A 16,969-nucleotide genomic window follows, 5' to 3' on the forward strand; every position below is an offset into this window, starting at 1 on the left:
TGGCCGACTTGTCAAGTCATCAGGCTGTCACATCGTTCGCGTCTCTGTGTCGCGCATTTCCAGTGCCGCACCCTGTTCCTGGCGCCGCCCGACGGCAGTCCTGTCTACGGCCTGCAGGACAATACGAATGGAAGAGCTGGTTTCACTTTCACTGGCCTGAGCGGCGGTTTGTTTCTTTCTTTGCCTAGAATACCTGGTTGTCTAAATTGATCTTTGGCTCTTCTGTTTGTACACTTTTGACAGCCGCACTTGAAGCACCGTCTCTGTGCTGCGGAAATAACACCTCTCAGCTCTCCTGAGAGTAGCAAACTCCAATCACGTCTTTGGTCCCGGCTTTCTGACTAGTTTCTCGGTGGTGGGTGGTCCTGAGCCCTCATCTTGAAGCCAGCGGACAAGCATCATGGACTTTTGCCGAGGAGCTGCGGCGGCCAATGCGAGGCATTTGGGACCTGACGAAACAGGCATGACAGGACGCAGGTCAGCCGCTACTGCTTGAGATTTTTGCTTTCGTACATCTTGTTTATGGATTTCGCGGAACCGCACTAGCTGTAGTGGCTTGTGCTTGGGTTGTGTCCGCAATCGTGTGACCAGCGGCGACGTCGTCGTCGTTTACGGATTCGTGGCCCGTCCTGACAGCCAGCGACGGCAACTTGGACTGCTTCTCCATTATGGCGTCTGCGAGATGGACAAGTCGGTGCCAGCATCTGCTGGTCAAGTTTCGGGAGCCAGAGCTTGAAGGGCGAGGAGAGGCCGTCCAAGTCGCGCTCCAGACGGGGCAGGTTGACAATGTACAGCCGCCATTTTCGACGGCTCCATCACACACGGCATCTCATCACAGTGTCCTGTGGACCTCTCGTCACGAAAGAACTCGTCGTTCACAGCTCCGCGGCCTCCGGCGCTCTACACGCCGCAGGCCATTACCGTGTGTAGATGGATTCCCTGCGCCCCCAACGGCAGTCAGACCAATAGAATGGATCTGCTCGCGGCTGCCTTCTCTCCGGGCCTCCACTTTCAGGGACAACTCTGTAGGTCATTCTTGGTACATATCCAGGGAAGTACACGTCGTCGTTTGTCGTTGGTGCTGTCCGGTCGAAGCGTGGGTCTATCACCTAATAATGGGCCAGTCTCACCGGCGGATGTGTCGGACAGCCTGACCATTGACTCAAGTGTCTACGCGCGCCTCGGATGCAGGTGCCGCTTCTTCTTCTTCTTCTTCTTCTTCTTCTTCTTCTTCTTCGTCTCAGCCTGTGCCCAGAGGCGCAGACAGGGCTCGTTTGTGGTTCGCGCGGCCCAACTCGACATCTGGGCATCCGCTGCCGCTGCCGCTGCCCACTCGAGAGGCGGTCAAGCTGCTCGAGGCTCCGGGAGATGCTGCAGGACGACAAGTTGTCAAAACCCAGAACGATTCCCTGTGATGCTTCACGCAGCTGTAGAAGCGTGACATTCTGCATACCCCAGCCATCATGGTATCCACTGACGTGCCCTCGTCCTCGGTCTCGGTCTCGGTCTTCGGATATCCCCGTAAAAAAAAACATCAAATCAAAGCACGTGGAACAACCTTGGCTGTCCATCGTGAGAGTGCTACTTGCGTCTTCATAGTCTCGTGTTGGGCGGGGCCGGCGATGCAAATGGCCAAGCAGGTTGCTGTCTCTTCTCTCCGGCCACGACCGACGGTGAGACGAAGAGGACCAGCCCTTGATTCGTTTTCTGACCAGGAGCTCCAGCTCTTTCTGGCATGCCGTGAGGTACACGGACATGGCGAAATGGCATCATGCACGAGACGATAGTCTGATCCCCCGGACGCGACGGCCGCCTGGCATCGGGCTGAGATGGGCAGCACGCCTTTGTTGACGCATCCTCATGCAGACGGTGGTTTTCCGCAGACGCAGAAGCAGACCGACACCAACAGGTGCAAGCTCATGATGCCTTGGCGCCACACTCAAGTCAGCAAGCGGGCGTGCGAGACGTGCCCCCGTGATGATGCAGCAGTCGTTTCTCTTCGGGCCTCACCTGTGGTTTGTATGACTTGACACGTTATCCGGCGCAAAGCTGAGAACACGTCTTGGCTGGAGGTATTCTCTTGGTGTTTAGACCGGCATGCGTTGGCAGCCATCTGTGCGGAGCAATCCGGGGAAAAGGGAGAGACCTGCGTCTCCCGGTCAAGAACGAATACAACGCTGCAGGAGAAGTCGAAGATCGAGCTGCACCTGTCTGTTCCTCAAGTGTGCTCATGATTTCCCAGCGCTGCCGACTGGTTCGAGCAGTTGTCGACGTCGTCTGCTCGCCTCCTAGGCGCGGCAGGGGCGCGAAATCTCGGGGCAATGTTTATTCTGTACTTGCCCTCGGGCTCGTCGCACCGTCAACTGATCGAGCCGGAGCTGGCCAATGGCATTTGATACTTGTAGCTTTGCGTGTCACGGCGCAAGAGCCATCCGCGGCACTTACACGGATGGCCCTCGAGACCGTTGCTGCTACTGGCGGATCGCACGCAGGCCCAATCAAGACTTCGTTGCGACAGACATGCCAGCTTGGGGTTGACATGGTCACTCAATTTCGCAACTCTAATAACTTGCCTTTGTACATGTCAAGGCCAGCCATCTCATATCGGCATCCTTGCAATATCCTCATGGCCGCCCGTTGCAGCCGAGAACAGCCCCAATCAGCTACATTGTCGGCAGCAAGCAAGCGACAGAGACGTCGACTCGTGCTGCTTGATCCCAGAGTCGTCGTGCAATCTTCTCGTTCCCCGTCTGCCCCCGCCCATAGGAGTGGACTGCGGCCATTGTGGGCGACGCGCTGAATTCCTTTGCGCCTATTTCGAGTAACAATTTCATCGTGGTCTCGTCCCCGTCTTCTGCTCCCCTTGAAGAAAGTGTCTTATATGGGACGTCAAACTAGGAGAGTCCTGGACTTGGGGCTCGCCCCTGCTCGCTATAGGTGGTGGTAGATACCCAAGTCCTCTTGCGTGGTAGAGACCGAGCTGATCACTGTCGCAAAATTCGTCATCTAGGTTCGCCGAGCTGCCTCAGACCGAGACCTTGCACTCCGGGCTAGAGGCACTTGCTTCCACGTTTCTGAGGGCTGTATTTTGTTTTTGTGCTTTGGGGTGAAGTCGGGATTGCATGAGTTCCAACACCAGACTCTGCATTGTTCCGCTCCTCGGTGGGGGGATTCATGTAGACCCCGTGCGTGACGGCGACCTTCTCAGCGTCTTGACGCCAGCGACAGACTCACCAAGTTGGGGAGCGCCTGGAGATTTCTGTTGGGGCAGGAACACGCCCAACGCCACATGCTGCTGGGTGATGAGAATTGCAACACGTGCTACACTGGCCAAGGGATCGAAGAGTATTTGAGCACGCCACTCGTCGAAGCCTCAGATGTGTGATGCTGGGGGCAAGATCTAATTGTACAGCTCGTCAAGTTTCTGAAGCTCATTTCCGGCCACACAAAACAAGTTCGTTCAGCTCGCATCTTGAGACGTGTTTTCCCGATTCCATCAGTGACCATCGTCGCAAGCTCGCTAGGTTATGCCACGATTTTGACGGCCGGATGGATAGATGCTAGCCTGGTTGTCTTGTTCCAAGTAGCTGTGGTGTGCGAATTTGAGATCTGATATGGTTGTAGTGGCCAACTAACGCGGCTCGTTCTCACCGAGCAGCCCAGGGTTCGATTCTTTGTATCGGAGAATGATGAGGCCTCAAATATTTAGCCGTCTACTTTATTTTTCCTTCGTTGTTGCGATTTTTCTGTTCTTCTTTTTGCGCCTGCTGTCACTCGGACATGCTGCCGACACACTCCATGGCCAGTACGGAGTCATAAAGGTGTTTGCTTTACCTGGCCACGAGCAAGCAAGCACTGCCCCTGTCGCCGTCGCACTCCATACGCACCTCCCCTGGCGGGCTCGTGAGGTGTGCTCTGCCAACGCCCATTTAGGCAAGGCGCCAGCTGGTGAGCAAAGTCGCCCGGGAAGGAGCCACCCTGCGCGCCCAACAGTGGCCGGCACCTCGCCTCGGCTACGGTTAGGGCTGCCGGGAGGACCCACTTGTGCCATGAGCCTGCTGGTCGAGCTCCGTAGCGAGCGGGAGCTAAACTTTACTTTAAATCCGCATGGAGGAGCAGCAGCGACAATGTCAACGCGGTCCGAAGCAAGCGGCAGGAGCAGGAGAGCGAGGGCTCGTGGCGGCCTCTGGCTCAAGACGAAAGCTTCGACACAAGTGCCGCTTGTGCACTCGTTTTGCCAACGTCGCATGGCCCCCGAGCCCTCCGCTTAGCGTGTATGCCGCCTGTCAACCCACCTTGATGGGCTTCCACCCAATGGGTCCGGAGCGGTCTTGTTGGACCCGTCTGGCAGGATGTGCAGATGAGAATTAATTGCGTGGACAACCCATCATCGCTGGCCCGCAGGGATTCTGGGCGTGCGGATTGGCTCCCAGCATTGTGAATAGGAGGGGCGCAATATGGTCGAGAGAGGCAGTGGCTGCGACGCAACGCATGGGTACCCGGACGGAGCAGCCCAGACTCTCTTCTGCACGGGTACCTGCTGTCACGGATAGCTTCGCCGGGTATGGAGTACCCAGCTAGGTCTTTGCGGCCTCTGGGCACGGCCCTGTCCGTGGGACTTTGTTGAACCGCCATCAAGTCTCCAGGTCGTCTGGCTTTGTTGTCTCGTCTCCCCGTCGCAGCTCGGAGCGTGTGAGAGCATACTCGACCTCACCGCGACCACCGCTTGGCCCATGCGGAGACTCCGTCTGAATGCGTCTTCAATTGTCGCCCGGACCTGCACTGCTCTCCTTGGGGCCGACTCGAGAATTGTACGCCTCGCGCCTCGCGCTCACGCCTCACTGGCATGGCATCCGCTGCACGACGGAAACCATTGTCTCTACCCCCAAGAGTCTAGGGATACGTCATGTTTCCCTTGCCCTTGTCTTCTTCTTTTTTGCTCGGATGGCCAACCAGGGCGGCCACTCATATCTTGGTCCGTGGCGCCGATTGTGAACCTCGCGCGAACTACCGTGCAGGGGACCGGCCCTTGAGAATACGACCAGCCAGGTTGTCCTTGGACATGCTTTTGAATGCACGGCCGATGGTCCAGGCCAATGCACACCACTGGCTAGCGCGACTCGCGTGAACCACGACCGGGCATCGGACTTGGTCGCATGAGCGTGAGACTGAGATGCTTGTCTCAAGCCAGCCCAGCTTGCATTTGCAGCTCCAGGGCGTCCTTCTCAACGGAGCACATCCTCTGCAGCATGGCCCTGCTGTCCAGGAAAAAGCCGCAGCTTTGCATCTAGATCCGTCTCTGTAGGTGACATACGGACGAGACGGCGCGCGTGGGACCGGGGGAGACACGTTTGAAATTGACGACTACAATTGTGCCCCTTGACACAAAATTATTTGTTCTGGAGTGAATCCGGCCGCATTCCATCCCGACCCTCGATGCGCCAACGGAGGAAGATGCCACGCAGGCACCGAGGCTGTCCGGGGCGGTCACTGAGCTGCGCCGTGCCAGCCTTGTTCCTCATGTCCGTCAGAGTACGCCACAGGCGGGACGGGGGAGAGAAACAACAACAGAGTCTCAGTGCTGGAAATCAAACACCCTTTCTCGGCTTAGCGAGGCTGCTGCTCAAAAATCGACTATGAGACCAGTGGGCATCCTTGTCGTGCAGGCTGCGCATACCACGCCTCTGTTGGTTGGAGTTGTCGACGGTCACGGCCTGCAATTTTCCCGCAACCTGTGTTTTCCATCCTTGTCTTGGTGTAGTCGAACCATTAATTACTCGTGCTGACGTCCCCCGTCGCTGTGTTGGCTTTGCCGTCGACAAAGCACACCCGGTCTCCCCAGCCTCTCGCGCCGGCCCTCGTGGAATCCGTCGTCGTCCCGACATATCATGGCTGGTAATTTGCGGAACAAGAACAGACTTGTCGATTGGTCATGTCCAGATCCTCATCCGCATGCCCTTTACGCCAGTACAGAGAGTCTGCTCAACCTCGAGCGTCTCCAAATGGCAAGCGAGCTTCCCCGAGCGCACTTTGCCGCCGGCTTCAGGCCGACATGGAACCCTGTGCCACCGCTTCAGTCCCATGGGGTGGCTTTGATAATGATATCAAGCTCCAAAGTCCAGTACCCAACTCATCATGTACCGAAGGGGCAGGCCTTTCAGCAGTAAAAAAGCAGAACCGCCATCGAGGACCGAGTGCCAGGACTGCTTTGCCGCCCACAAGACTTGCCAGAGACCGAGATGCCCGTCCTCTTTCCGCCGAATGTATTCAGTGGCAACCGAAAAGGGCACTCAACAACGCAATCTCCCATCCTTGTCGTCAACAGACGCTCGCGCCCATGCGCCAGGGGAGTCTGCAACCACGCGTTGTGCCGTGGTTCATGTGTTGTAGCATTGCGTCCTGTATCCGGCTCTCCTCCAGGAAACCAGCAACTGCGCGGAGCGTTGTTCGCTACGGCAGTCGGCAGTTTTGCCTTTCCAACGTCTCTCATATCGCGCCGTGTGTTTGGTCACTCCGCCGGGATGAATCCTGTCCTGCGTCTCCAGCGCATCTCGACGAGATGATTCCCCTCCATCAACTCTGAATCAAGAGAGGGCCCTGCAGGCATGTACAAGGTCTGGTTACGCATCCTCCTATCCTTACATACGGGGGGTTCTATGTACGTCCTTCACGGGCTGAGGCCACCGCTGTTCCGTTTCCCACCGATGCCCGCCCTCCTTTGCCGTGCTCGGAATCATGGTCCCAAAGAGCAATTGGCCGCAAGGACCTCGCTGATGGGCAGCTCCGCGTGACGAGTCTCATTGATGTACCTGTTCAGCATCACGCTGTTGGTTGACTGACTTTGGATTGTGCCATTTGTCGGTGTACGCAGACTATGAAGGTGGGAAAGAAGAGGGTGAGTTCATCTAGACCGCCTCGTCACATGAGCTCGACAATCATGGTACGGACCTGGCTTGGGAGCTGTGCGACTGGTGAAAAAGGGCAGTAGGGCAACTGGATACTCCAGCAGCACCATGGCCGGTCTCGACTTCAGGCGGCGAGATGGAGTGAGGGGCCATTGGAGAGTATCATCAAAGTAGCCGTTGGAGAGGAATGGATCAAAGGAACAAGCATATGTCTGTTTAACTTGGGGTCAGCATTTGGAAGGAAGAGGTGAGGCTCCATCGCGGAGGCTCCAACGACCGGACAGCTCAACAATTTATACTGTCGGCCCGCATCACGGACAAAGCTATACTACGTACGCGGGAGGGGTCTTTGCCAGATTGGATGGAAGCGAGACAAGTCCTCTGTCCTGGCTCCTGAATGGACAAGAAACTATACTTGTAGGCTCATGCCAAAATGGGCGTTGAGAGAGCGAAAACCCAAAATGCCAATCAGTCCACCACAGCTCCTCCGAGGAGAGGTCGTTCCTCCCCTACGGCTGCACATATTCGAATCTTGGCTTCTAATGCCAAACGAAAAGTCGTCACAGAGCTGCAGTCGACGAAATCGAGGCTAAAGTGTCGAGTGTCGGCTGATGTCCTCTTTCCAGGAGGGCCAAGAGGAGCGAACTCCGACGAGGGCTCTGTCAACATCACACCGCCATGAATGCACGTCGAAGAGTGCCCGGATTTCGAGTGCCTCGAGGACCTGAGCGGTAGGTAGATGTAACAAAGCCAACAAGGTGCCTGGCGGCAAGGCTAGGACGGCGTGGCAGAAGAATACCCGAGCACTCCGTATCGGCAAAGCCCACTGCGCCCTGCTAATCACACCGTCACGGCATGATGCGCCCCTCCCTGCCCTTGTCTGAAAGCCATCAAGCTTACTGTTGGTCCAAGACGACCAATCAGGCCGGCCAGGTACATGTATGTGTGGCAGAATGAATGGGCAACTTTGAAGGTTCTGCAGGTCCTCTGCGGTAGACGGAGAACTGCACCACTTATCTTGGCCCGTTTGACAGCTTGTTCTTGTTCCCTGCAGAATGCTTCAAGACGCCTGAGATAGCCCCTCTTACACAGACCGTTGCGTGGGAAACGGCAGCGTTGTGCTTGGGCATTCCCTCGCCTCCACGTGCCGTGCTCATGCGTTGGCATATGGCCGTGTTATTGGCTCTGTGGCTGATCACAGTCGTGACCAGGCATACCTGCGGATATCTACAAGTCGTACTCGGTAGAGGTCCGTGAATAAATTTGCTGTCGGTCAGAACGGTGAGAATCGCCTCGGCTATGCACACGCTCTGGCCGCCTCACTTCCAAGCCGCAGGTCGTCTAGGCAAGCGGCAAGACTTGACCGTATGCAGGGGCAGAGGTGCGAACAGAGCTCACTTCCGCCAAAACACCCGTGGGAGCCGGGCCACGCCCTCCCAATTCCCTCCTCCGCCGCTCGCTTCGCCGAACGTAGCCGGCCCTCTTGCTGGCGTCGTCGGCTGCTCACGGGTGGCAATGTAAGTGCTCTGTAGAAGGACCTGTACGGGCTCGGGGACTGGGAACAAACAAACGAGCGTCACCGAGGGCGTATTCCGTATTCGCCATACCAAGACATCTTGTGCCACCCTCCTCTATGTTGCTGGCTGGACTTGAAAATCTCCACATTCTCCACTTCATGGCCATATGACGATAGTTCACCAGGGAGCGAAGAGACTAGTGATGGGAGGAGCAACGGGCTGTCATTACGCTGCGCCATGGACGCCGACCTCGATATATTACCATCGAATCCTTGTTCTCGTCCGTGGCATAAAGCCGGCTGACAGTGTTTTGGACATGCCCTCAGGAGTGACTGCAGTGAGAGAGGGAGGGGACCATACCAACAGTATCCTGGACGACGGTTCCGGGAGTAGATACGTACGTTCCATTCGTGCTGTGCAATCTCCGCGCCACGACCTTGCGAACCACGGGATACGAGATTGCTCCCCTGCGGCAGCGAGCGACCCGAGCAGAGCCGTACAACGATACCCAGCCCTTGAATCGTTATCATCGTCACTGCTTCAACCCCTCAAACTGGGTGAGCTCCGTACTGCGCCGCAGAGATACAAGAAGAACACAATCAGTGTCGGCCGAAACCGTGCTCAAGCGCCTCAGGACGGCTGCTGTCCTGGACGAGCCGCGAGGACACACCCCAAGAGCAAGCATACATGCAGTAATACCAGTACGTCATCCAGTCACCGAAACCTCGTGAAGAGCAGAGCCATGGCAAGCAGCACACCGACGAGCCGATAAACACGATTTCTGGCCAAGAAGTGCTAATGAACCCTCTTGCTCCACGAGCTAACGGTCAAAACGCAACCACAGGGGCGCTCCGAAGAAGGCACATCTTGGTCGCTTGTCCGTTGAAACTGCCACCATGTACGACTTGGTAAAGCCTTGGCCGGTTTACACCCTCAAGAAGCAGGCACGGCGTCGAAGCAGCGGCGCCGTGCTCGAGCAAACCGTGCGTCGGCATCGACTCAGGCCGCCAAGCCGTCCCATCGTGTGCGGCATTCGTTTCGGACAAGAACGGCCGGGCCCGCCTGTGAGCCCCGCGCCTGCCGCCTGCTATTCCCAGAGTGCCCGTACCCACGGGCCACAAGGCCCCACCTCCGGTCTTCCAGCCCCGGCCTTGGCGTCCGTGTTTCTTCCGGCTTGACACTCGTGCCGTGACGACAGACCGCCCGCCCGGCCGCGCCGGGAAACGGCATCAACCTCTACAAGTCGTGCGCAGCAGCGTCTACTATCCCTTGGCCTCTGCTTCTGCGCCAAAGTACCCCAAGTGCACACATCTGCCTTGTTTTGCCCTAAAACACGGCGTTTTAATATACTCGAGACAGGTGGCCGTGTCTACATTACAATTCGGCAGATGAGTGTGCTTGAATTGTCACATCTCATGGGCCACTACTCCCCTAGGACCCGGGACCGGCACCGCAGCACAAGCAAACCCCATTACACGGCGGCAGCTTCGTCGCCTGGCATGTCCCCCGTCCGTGCCAGGGGACGTAACCGTTCAGCGGTCATCATCTCAACGGCACGTGGTGACTTGTAAAACGTCACTGATGTCGCGATCTGCCCACGTCACCCGCTGGGCGAGCACATGAACATGGATCTCCGCATGGATCCTGTCTCCGAGGTGACCGGAGGGGTCCCGACCTCGGCCAGCCCCTCGAGTGGGATTGCCGTCGGGAATCCTGCAGGCGATCTCGGTGCGCTGAGCAAGGCTCCCGGGGAGCCGGTGGCCGCGCAGTTGCGCATGGCATCGCTGAGCGCCAACAAGCTCGCGCCGACGAGTCCGGCGGTATCTCCTGCCGCGATTTGAGGGGCAATGCAGGCGCCTACAGCGGCCATCGTAAGCTGCGATCCGTAGTCACTCGTTCCGTGAGTACATGCTTGAAAAATAACCGTGCAGAGGTCGAAAAGCAGGGCTCTTCTAGCTGCGGGTAGATTGTAGATTGTCAAGCGCAAAAGACTGTGATTTCCGCATCGGTCGATGAGTCTAGCGAGCAGTCACAGTCTGGTGCCCTTTCGACAAGCCCCATTGTCGCAACCGAACATGCCGTTTGCCTCGTACATGTCACAACGTCTCGTGTCATGCCAAATCGGGGACGAGCTTAGATGTGCCAGTACAAGTATCGCCACGGGGCGTCGGAGACGTTGGTCAGCCACCAATCTCGGGGGCCACCTTGAGTGGATCGGATGACATTTGAATATCCAGCCTGTGGCAGAACTAGTCTTGATACTGACCATGATGTCTGCGGCAGCTTTGGGGATGAAAGACGACCGTGCTGTCGGAGGTTGCGCATCAAGGAAATCAGGCTTTTGTGTAACACTCGTCAGGCGCTTCCTGTTACACGCTCCGCTCGCAGTGGAATCGAGTGGACATGGTTCGAAAGTCATGGCTCAGAGTGTGGTCGAGGAATAACTATTATATGTACTACCAGCCCACGCGTCATCAAGACCCCGTCGTGCTACTATCACGCTGAAACAAAAAAAAAAAGAAGGAAAACGCCGTGCAATGCCATGTTTCGAGCATGATGGTTAGCCAAGTCGCTTTGTAGTCCCGTCACGCGACGCCGAGCAAACCAACAGTGTTACAGTGCCATCCTTAATGCTTGGTGACCGAGCATGCCCACCAGCACTCCAACGCCGTGTAATCCGGTTTGATCCGATTGCCCGCTCCACAAGTTGAGCCCAACCCAGCAAATGGCCGCCGGTTCGGCCACGCCGAGAGCCGACAGCATGTAGACTGCGAGCCCGGGTGTCGCATTGCTAGGCACGCAGCTCGTGTCTCCTGTCCCGCGGAGAGCTACGAGGCCGGCCACCAAGAGAGTTGCGAGCCGGACTTGCCATGTATACGGTACATGTACAGACATGGTCAGCAGCCATACTGACAGTAGGACCGTAACAACGGTCGACTCCAGGCTGTGCTGGATGGTAAATTGGGAGCTTCTTTTGACCATGGTGGTTGAGCCGCTTTGTTCTGCCGCAATCTCGGCAGTTTCTTGTTGATCCTGTCCCAGCGTAAAACTCTGGCTGAGTAGATCCGCCAAGGAGCTGGCATCATGGTCTTTCTGCGGCGCAAAAAACCTGGGCTGCTTGAATTCAACGCCACCCTTCAGATCGCTGCCAACAGTCACCGGAGACGACGTTGGCTGATGTCCCCTCCTTGTAAACATTACTTTGCCAGTCTCTGGAGGTTCACGCTTCGGGGCTGGTGACCAGACGGGATTTCGCAATCGTTGAGCTGGATTCACGGGGGCCGCTGGAACCTTGCACCAGAAAGGGCTCTTTGCTTCTGGAAGCGGGGAATGTCCACCATTCGTCGGGCCAAACTTGCTCGTCAAAGAAGCCTGGCTGTCGGTCAAAGCTCGGTGCTGTGGAATGATTGGCGACCAGTCCATTTCTTCGTCGTACTGTAGCTGCTGTGTCCGCTTTGTGGGTGTCTCGGTTGGCCTCGTTTTTCCAAAGTCTGGTCCCGAGGGGCTGAATGATTGTTGAGGAGACGGCGCCTGGTCAATCATGATTGACTTTTGAGGTGTTGTGTTTGCAGAATCAAGCGCATCGTTGACGAGTTCAGAAAAGGTTTTGGAATCGTCCGTTCTTCTCTGCGTGGCCGATTCCACTTCTCTCGATATCAGCGGTCTGTCTTCGGTCGCAAACAAGGGTGACGTGTCTACACGAATCGACCGCCCCCCCAGCACGTAAATCTGCATTTGTTAGTGAGGCGATGACCATGTACGGTCGGTCGGTCAATCAACTCACCACCGTCGTGACCATAACCATGGCGACATGGGCGCCGAGCTTGGCTGTGCCAGAGTCTGTGGATTGCGCATGCGCATCAACCACGTCGCGGAAGATGAAACGGAAGAAAATGATCAATCCCTGGAACGAATACCACTGGGTGAGTCCCAGCAAATGCCTGGTAAATCCCCGATTTACCTGTACAAAGTGTGGGTTCCACCACACGGCCAGAATAGCAATCCATATACTCGACTGAATCAAGGTAGCTGCAGCGGGAAGAAAGTCGACAGCCAGGTTGAGCCACGCGATACCCGTCGCGTGAAGACTCTGCTGGTCTGGATCATGCATTCCATCATCGCTCTGTTGTAGTGCCTGCGTTGCCATGGCAAAATGCCACAACATTTGCAAGATGAAGCCTGTTCGCCACAGCGTCTTCCCCAACGTGTTGACCCAATCGAGCGCTGTCCTCGTTCTCGTCCTCCGGCCTCGGCTCAAACTCATCATACGTCGCAAATGATCCGTCTTGGCGGTATAGCCAGCTTCGCGTATTCTTTCCTCGGCACGGTGGGCGCAATTGCTGCATACTTGCGGATATCGTTTCTCGAGGTTCCGCCGATAGCGGTAGTAACTGCGCTCGAGCTCGGGGTAGTCGGGGTCCGAAGGGTCGTCGGGAAAGTATTGCGCGAGTGACTTGGTGAATAAATGCTGGTTTTTAAGACACGTTTGACAGAAAATGTCCTTGGTTTGCAAAGGCGCGAGTGGTTGCGGCGCGGCGTATTGCACGGTTACTGCTTCGTGCTCGGTTGCGACGCGAGGGTCTGTAATTTCGCCATTCTGTCCAGGTCAGCAGCATGTACAACGAGGGAATTGACCAGGCTCCTCTGACTATCCAGTTCCCGTAATGCCAAAGCAGCGCATACCTCATCCAGATAATTCGTCGCATCGCAGTGCAGGCACAGGAAGTCGCGAATTGCGCCGTCAAACTTGATGCCTGATCGCTTCCCACAGTAGAAGCAGGTCAGATCCTTTGCCCTCCTGAAGCGCGCCATAGTCGCATGTCCTCGCGAGATGCTGCGAGAGCAAGTACCCTTGGAGAGCCAAAAGCGGCGGCGATTGTGTCGAGGCCGAGGTCTCTCCCCGATGCGAAAGTATGGATGAGACCTGGTTAGTAGCCGAAAGCCAAAGTTTCCAGGATTCTACCCAAGGCGGTGAGCACTGAGAGGGAGAACCAGCTGGTGGTGTCGGCAAGGCCCCGGTTTAGTAACCGCCTGCCGACATCTAGCGCGTTTGTGGGTGGGGGGCGTTGGTTGACGCGCGCGGCTACAAGACGCAGGTTCATAGGTTCGAGAACAAATGGCAACTCTCATCTAGCAACGTCAGCCAGCATCGCCGACCAGGACAGCTCTCTTTCTTGATGTTCTGCGCGTGCTCTATGCATCGTCCCTTCCACCGTCATCATGGTACCTAGCCCAGGGCCGCCGCGCCAAGTGTTCTCGTCCAAACGAGCCCAGTCAGGCCAAACCCGCGTCACCAGGCCGTGTTCACCCCCAAGGGCTCCCATTGCCATTTTCGGACTCTTACAAGTGTTGTCGATATAACAACAATGTTGAATGTTGCATGAAGTGACACTAAAAATCTAGGTGCCCATACGCCGAGAACCAGTAAGCAGTCAAGCTGTGATGGACATTTCAAGTGCCGTTAGCAACAGCAAATGTACACCAATAACCACGTCAATAAACACGCCAACAATAGCGAGAAGAAAAGAAGAGGAGGTGGGTGCAATGCTCGCTATAAATCATCTTCCATAAATGCCCTCACCAACAAATGAAACCGCGTATCTCTCCTCCGCACCACTTCCGGGGTCAATTTCCACAAGCACCTCTTCCACGCCATCCGACTCCAAGCATGGTAAGCCAACTGGCCATCGAACAGCGCGCCTCCGTTCCTCTCAATTTCCTCCTTCCAATACGCCGTCTACTCATCGCTCAGCTCCTCGTGCATCCAGCCTACATGCCTCCACGTCCAAGTCGGCCAGAAAAACGCGCGCGGCGACAAGGCACACAGCGCCGCCGGCTTCCTACTCGCCAGTTGCTTGGGCAGAGTGACGCTTTCGTGGCTGATTTGGCGACGGGGCCGGGCGTGGGTAAGCTCGTCCAACCAGTCGTTTATAAAGGTGCTGTTTTTGCGGGCGACCATGACGGCGTTGCGCATTCCCCATCGGTTGCCGCCTTCGTAGCCCAGCACCGCGTCCTGGGGGGTTGGCGTGTCGAGAATGTTCGTAAACGGCTTGAGGGCGAAGGAGTCGGCGTCGAGAAGTATGCCGCCGTTGTCGCGGAGGATTTGTAGCCGCGCGAGGTCGTGTAGCCGGTGAACCGGCTCACCGTGCGGGTTCTCGATTTTGTGTTCCACGAGGCGGATGTCGCCTCCCAGACGTCTGATCCATGGGTTGGTGAGGGGGTGCAGCTTGGAGTTGACCGAGTTGCCCGAGGGCGAGAGAAGGGCGTAGTGGAGGTAGAGTTCGTCGGGGCGAAGGGTAACGATGGCGCTGCGCACAGCGAGATAGTTTACGAAGTCGAACTGGATGCCGTGTTTTTGGGCGAGCGGTTCTTGAAACACGTACGTGAAGCGCACGACGTTGGGGATCCTGGAGGAGTTGGAGGAGCTGTCTGACCCGGCAACCAGGTCATGAGGCTTCGTTGCGCCACGGAGACAGGCCAGCTCCCCCTCGGTCGGGCTGAAGGGCTGCTCGATTTGGCGCTGACCCGACCACGGGTGTATCTGGTGCACATAATGGATGAGTTCGTGAAGGGGGTCTTGGAAATAATGAGCAAGGAGCATCAGTATCGTTATGGCGGATACGAGGGGCACATTTCTATATGCTTTTCGGAGGACGGGTGTGATCCTCCGCGGAGAGACACCCCGGGTAAAGAGCATTGTAGGTTTGCAGGGGAACATGCTACATTTATCAGACGAACAGACGGGCAGAGTCAAGGGCCAAGGCTGAGGGAAAAGGCCAAGGAGGGATCACGAAGCCGTGGAGTGCTCAAGTACCCAAGTACCTGGTGGGTATAGATAGGGGGTCAGACACTTGCAAGCGAGAACCCGGGGCGGATGGCCGAAGAATACAGCAGCAAGGATGTGCCGACTGCTTGATCGGAGAGCCTCGGATGGTGGGTTGCGCACTGACACTGCACATCATCAAGCATCTATTGTGCTGTTGTGTCTGTCGATGATCGACCGTCCACGTGCTGGCACCACCGAGACCGGACTCGTGGCGCGCGGTGGGTCCGGCCCCTTGGCTCCCAGCACGATCAGCCAATCACAGCATCTTTCCCGCCGCCACTCCTCCGAGCATCGTCACCCGCTTCATCACCACCAACATCAATATTCATTCTCCCCTCCAAATCGCCCCAGCAGATCCAAGTTCAGCGCCAACGGCAAACCGCGAGATGCCGCCATGACAACCCCCGCGCTCATCAACCCGCTCCTCCTCACCATCCGCTTCTCAGCCTCCATCCCCGACCTGGACCTCGACATACCGTCGCCCCGAACCACCACCGTCCTCTCCCTCAAACACCTCCTCCGCACCCGTCTCGCCACCCGCAACCGCCTCCGCCTAATCTACCAGGGCCGCATCCTCCCCGACTCATCAGCTCTCAGCTCCGTTCTCAAGCAGCCTCCCCCGCCGCCTCCCCCGGCGTCATCATCCACCGCCGACACCAAGGGCAAAGGCAAGGGCAAGGCGGTCGAGGGCGCCCCCGTCCGGATATACGTCAACTGCTCCATCGGCGATGAACTGTCGCCGCGGGAGCTCGCCGACGAGGAGTCGTCTGCCGCAAACCCGCCGCACCAGCCGGACCGCGAGCCTCCCAACCCGGCCGGCCGCGCGGCGCCCCGGCCAAGAGGATTCGACCGCCTGCTCCAAGCCGGCTTCACGTCGTCTGAAGTGTCCACCCTCCGTACCCAGTTTGCATCCATACAAACAGAGCGCTTCACGCCTGATTCTCTGCCCTCGCCGGATAGCATGAGGCGGCTCGAGGATGCGTGGATCGACAATAATGCAGGCGAGCTACCGAGTGCCGCCAATCCGCTGGAGGACGAGCTGAGCAACATGTCCACCGTGCTGGACGTGCTTATCCGGGGCATGATGATCGGTTTCTTCTTTCCCCTGGGTAGCATCACGTGGCTGCTGAGGCAGGGCCTTTGGAGCGAGAAGTGGCAGATTTTCGTGGGCTCCGGCGTCGTTCTGAGCGTCACGGTTGGCATTGTCATGGGCATTTCCGGCGACAGGTAGCGCGGCGTTTTTTCCCTTTTTTTTTCCTCCTTTTCAATCACGCCTGGCCATGTACCGTGCGTGCACGCAGACGATTGAAGCTTTTCAACAAGTCGACGCCAGGCTTCCCTTGTGCGGCAACTCAATTACGCTACTGCTATTATTGTCATTCTTGTTTTTAAAATATACGCCTCCAGGGTCCGTTTGTTCCGGCGCGATGTAATGACTCGCTGGCCTTGAGACTCGAGGCGGAGAGTCGGCCCTTCGCTAGTTTCAGCTTCACGGGCACGCCTTCAGCGCGCACCATGGCCTGCTTCGTGCAGCTTTGGTGTTTTCGAATGAAGCCGACGGCGCAACTGGTACATTCTGGGCCTGTAGGCGATACGGTCCCGTACGGAATGGAGGCGGCGGCCTGGATGCCAAATCGTCAGGCGCCTTCTTCCTGGGCCTCTCGCTGAGGGAACCCCTTTCCGCCTTGCCATACGCAACCGTCCCGTCCTTTTGCCAAGGT

At 57.1% G+C, this 16,969-nt stretch overlaps 4 protein-coding genes across 4 annotated transcripts; 1 reads left to right on the plus strand and 3 right to left on the minus strand.

Moving 5' to 3' along the window:
* Positions 1-315: 315 nt before the first annotated feature.
* MAM_06547 (uncharacterized protein) lies at positions 316-667 on the minus strand (the record flags this gene model as incomplete). Its single annotated transcript, XM_040825345.1, has 2 exons — positions 316-449; positions 544-667. 2 exons carry the CDS (start codon positions 665-667, stop codon positions 316-318), a joined length of 258 nt encoding a protein of 85 aa, XP_040676556.1.
* A 9,355-nt stretch (positions 668-10,022) lies between these two features.
* Positions 10,023-13,234, minus strand: MAM_06548 (uncharacterized protein; the record flags this gene model as incomplete). The annotated part of the gene is made up of 4 exons (XM_040825346.1): positions 10,023-10,440; positions 11,337-12,151; positions 12,207-13,019; positions 13,106-13,234. The coding sequence occupies 4 exons, from the start codon at positions 13,232-13,234 to the stop codon at positions 10,023-10,025; spliced, it is 2,175 nt and encodes a 724-aa protein (XP_040676557.1).
* A 925-nt stretch (positions 13,235-14,159) lies between these two features.
* MAM_06549 (glycosyl transferase) lies at positions 14,160-15,119 on the minus strand (the record flags this gene model as incomplete). The annotated part of the gene is made up of 1 exon (XM_040825347.1): positions 14,160-15,119. The coding sequence occupies one exon, from the start codon at positions 15,117-15,119 to the stop codon at positions 14,160-14,162; it is 960 nt and encodes a 319-aa protein (XP_040676558.1).
* Positions 15,120-15,414: 295 nt separating this feature from the next.
* On the plus strand, positions 15,415-16,479 carry MAM_06550 (putative protein family UPF0645, transmembrane; the record flags this gene model as incomplete). Its single annotated transcript, XM_040825348.1, has 1 exon — positions 15,415-16,479. One exon carries the CDS (start codon positions 15,415-15,417, stop codon positions 16,477-16,479), a length of 1,065 nt encoding a protein of 354 aa, XP_040676559.1.
* Positions 16,480-16,969: the final 490 nt, after the last annotated feature.

Source organism: Metarhizium album (assembly GCF_000804445.1).
Source record: "Metarhizium album ARSEF 1941 chromosome Unknown scaffold_22, whole genome shotgun sequence".
Lineage (NCBI taxonomy): Eukaryota > Fungi > Ascomycota > Sordariomycetes > Hypocreales > Clavicipitaceae > Metarhizium > Metarhizium album.